The 2,820-nt window shown below is 39.7% G+C and overlaps 1 protein-coding gene across 4 annotated transcripts in view; it reads right to left on the reverse strand.

The window, feature by feature from the left end:
* Positions 1-2,820, reverse strand: part of Cbx3 (chromobox 3) — a 15,704-nt gene that overhangs the window by 2,394 nt on the left and 10,490 nt on the right. For all 4 annotated transcript variants that reach the window (XM_005366610.3, XM_005366608.3, XM_005366609.2 and 1 more), the window contains one exon: positions 384-478. In XM_005366610.3, coding sequence (XP_005366667.1) covers positions 384-478 — 95 coding nt within the window. The remainder of the gene's footprint in view (positions 1-383; positions 479-2,820) is intronic.

Here is a 2,820-nt window from a genome sequence, read left to right on the forward strand (position 1 = left end):
ACCCCCCCAACACCACCCTCTCCCTTTCAGGCCTAATTCGCAGAACTCTGAGTTGAGGTCAGCTTGGTCTACAAAGAGAATTCTACATCAGCCAGGGCTACACAGCGAGACCCTGCTCAACCACCTCCCTCTCAAAAAACCCAACTGAAGTACTTTCCATCCTTTTTAAACTGTATGTAATGAGGGCCAGCAAGATGACTCATCAGGTAAAGATGCTTGGCACACAGTCCTGAATCTACATCCAGGTGCAGAGAATGGACTCAAAGCTGTCCTCTAACATGTGATACACATATGCTCTCATCATTATGTATGCATACACAGAGGGAGGAAACAACCCCTTCCCCCAAAAAACCACCCTAAAACCATTTGCCCCGCACACTTACCATTTCATAAGAAACATTAATTCTCCACTGCTGTCTGTGGCACCAATTATTCGTTCAGGATCAAGACCTCTGGCAAAACCCCTTGGTTTGTCGGCCTGTTTAGAGGGTGAGGTAATAGGCTGCATAAATATTCTTTTTAAAAAAAAGATTTATTTATTTATTATGTATACAACTTTCTGCCTCCATGTATACCCACATGCCAGAGGAGGGCGCCAGATCTCATTACAGATGGTTTGGAGCCACCATGTGGTTGCTGGGAATTGAACTCAGGACCTCTGGGAGAGCAGACATGCTCTTAACCACTGAGCCATCTCTCCAGCCCCCTGCATAAATATTTCTACACAACAAATAAAATTAAGAACTCTTTATGAAATACAACTTTCATCAGAACTCCAAGCAATGAGACAGCAACAACTAGAAAAAAAACCCTAAGTTACAGGGCTATGAAGAGAAACCCTGTCTGAAAAACAAAAACATAACCCAAGTTAGATATAGAAACATGTGTGGGGTTAGGAATGTAGCTGTAGTTCTATTGGCAGAGTATTTTCCTAGTATGCAAGGAATTCTGGGTTTAGTCTAACACTTGGTAGCTGGAGGCAGGAGAATGAGGAGTTAAGGTAAGCCTGGGCTAGAAAAGACCTTTTCTTAAAAAAATAGATGAAATTTTAAAGTCTTATTATGTAGCAGAGATTAGCCCTAAACTTTCAATCCCCAGCTTCAATTCCTTGACCATTAGAACTACAAGTATGCAACAACATACCAAAAGTTATACACTCTTGACATTAAATTTCAAGTGCCTATACACCTAGCACTTTAGAGGCAGAGGTATAATAAGTTCAAGGCTGGGCCTGGGTAAAGTGAAATTTTATCAAGAACCATCCCCCCCAATGAAAATAAAAAACAAGTAAATAAATATGCAGCCACTTACAGTAGCACAAGCCTATAATCTCAGTATTCAGTAAGTTTTAAGTGTACCCTGGGCTACATAAGACTATGGGCCTAAAATATATACACCTAAGAAAACCCTAGGCTGCTGGAGAGATGGCTCAGTGGTTAAGAGCCCTTGATCATGTAGAGAACCTGGGCTCAGTCCCCAACACCCACTTGATAGCTCACAGCTACCTCTAATCCTACTACCCTAAAATCCTACTACCTAATCCTACATGAGGGAATACAACTCATTCTAACTTCTGTGGTGGCTGCACACATGTGGTACACATACATATACTTGGATCTCCTACCAATAGTAACATTTCTAATGTAACATCCGTTATTACTCCTGTGCATCGTGATGCATGTCTTTAATCCCAGCACTTAGGAGGCAGAAGTAGGTGATCTCTGAGGTTGATGCCAGCCTGGTCTCTACAGAGTAAGTTCTAGGACAGCCAGGGATATGTAGAGACCCTGCCTCAAAAAAAAAAAAAAAAAAAAAAAAAAAAAAAAAAGTTACCAAACCAATCCCAAACAATAAAATCCGATGAACTTACTTCTAGGAATTAAGTCTAAGTTATTTGCTTATTTTAAAAAACACAGACAAAAAAATTGGTAAAATCTCCTACTTTGAGTTAAAGATTTGGGATTGTCTTTACAGTTCTTTTTAAACATTTCACAGCAAGCCAAGATTAGTGGCAAGAAGCCCTGGGATTGATTTAGTACTTTGATAGAAGCGGGACGATCAGGGTTTAAAAGCCAGCCTGGGCTATGAAACTATCGTAAAAACACAATCACCTTTCTTTGAAGCCTGAATTAGCTTCAAAGTCTTGAAACAATCTTCCTTATTCCCTCAGGTAGTAGGATTTTAGGGCTGAAACATTGGGCCTAGCCCTGTCTTCCTTAGACACTGAAGATGGCTATTTTCCACAGCATGTTTAACATATATACATGCTTATATGTAAATTTTTTTAAAAAATTAAAGCTAGGGTCTTTAGGCAGGCAAGGTCTATTATGTACCTGATGACCTTGAATTTACCCCTCAAATGTTGGAATTATAGGTGAATGCCGCCATGCCCAGTTTCCAATCAGTTCCGGCCTTAAACCATTTAGTTTTGTTTAGTTTTATTTTTTGGTCTTGTTATTTTTAAAATTTATGTGTATTTTCTTGTGCACCCATAAGCATGGGTGTTCTTAGAGGCCAGAAAGGGTGTTGGAGCCCATGGAGCTGGAGTCACAGGAAATTCAAAGTACCTACATGTGTTAGGAATGGAATTGGGGGGTTTCTACTAGAGTAGTTTGTTCTAATTACTAGTACTTTAAAACTGTTATCCTAAAGAAACAAAAACAAACAAAAAAGAAAAACAGATTTATGCATTGAGTGTATTATCTGCACATATCATGTGTGTGCCTGGTGGATGGTTAGAGTCACTGGAATTGGTGTTAAGGATTGTTATAAGCCACCAACTGGGTGCTGGAAACCCACTGTGTCCTTTGTTTTTTTTTT

This window comes from Microtus ochrogaster, unplaced genomic scaffold (genome assembly GCF_000317375.1).
Source record: "Microtus ochrogaster isolate Prairie Vole_2 unplaced genomic scaffold, MicOch1.0 UNK11, whole genome shotgun sequence".
Taxonomy (NCBI): domain Eukaryota; kingdom Metazoa; phylum Chordata; class Mammalia; order Rodentia; family Cricetidae; genus Microtus; species Microtus ochrogaster.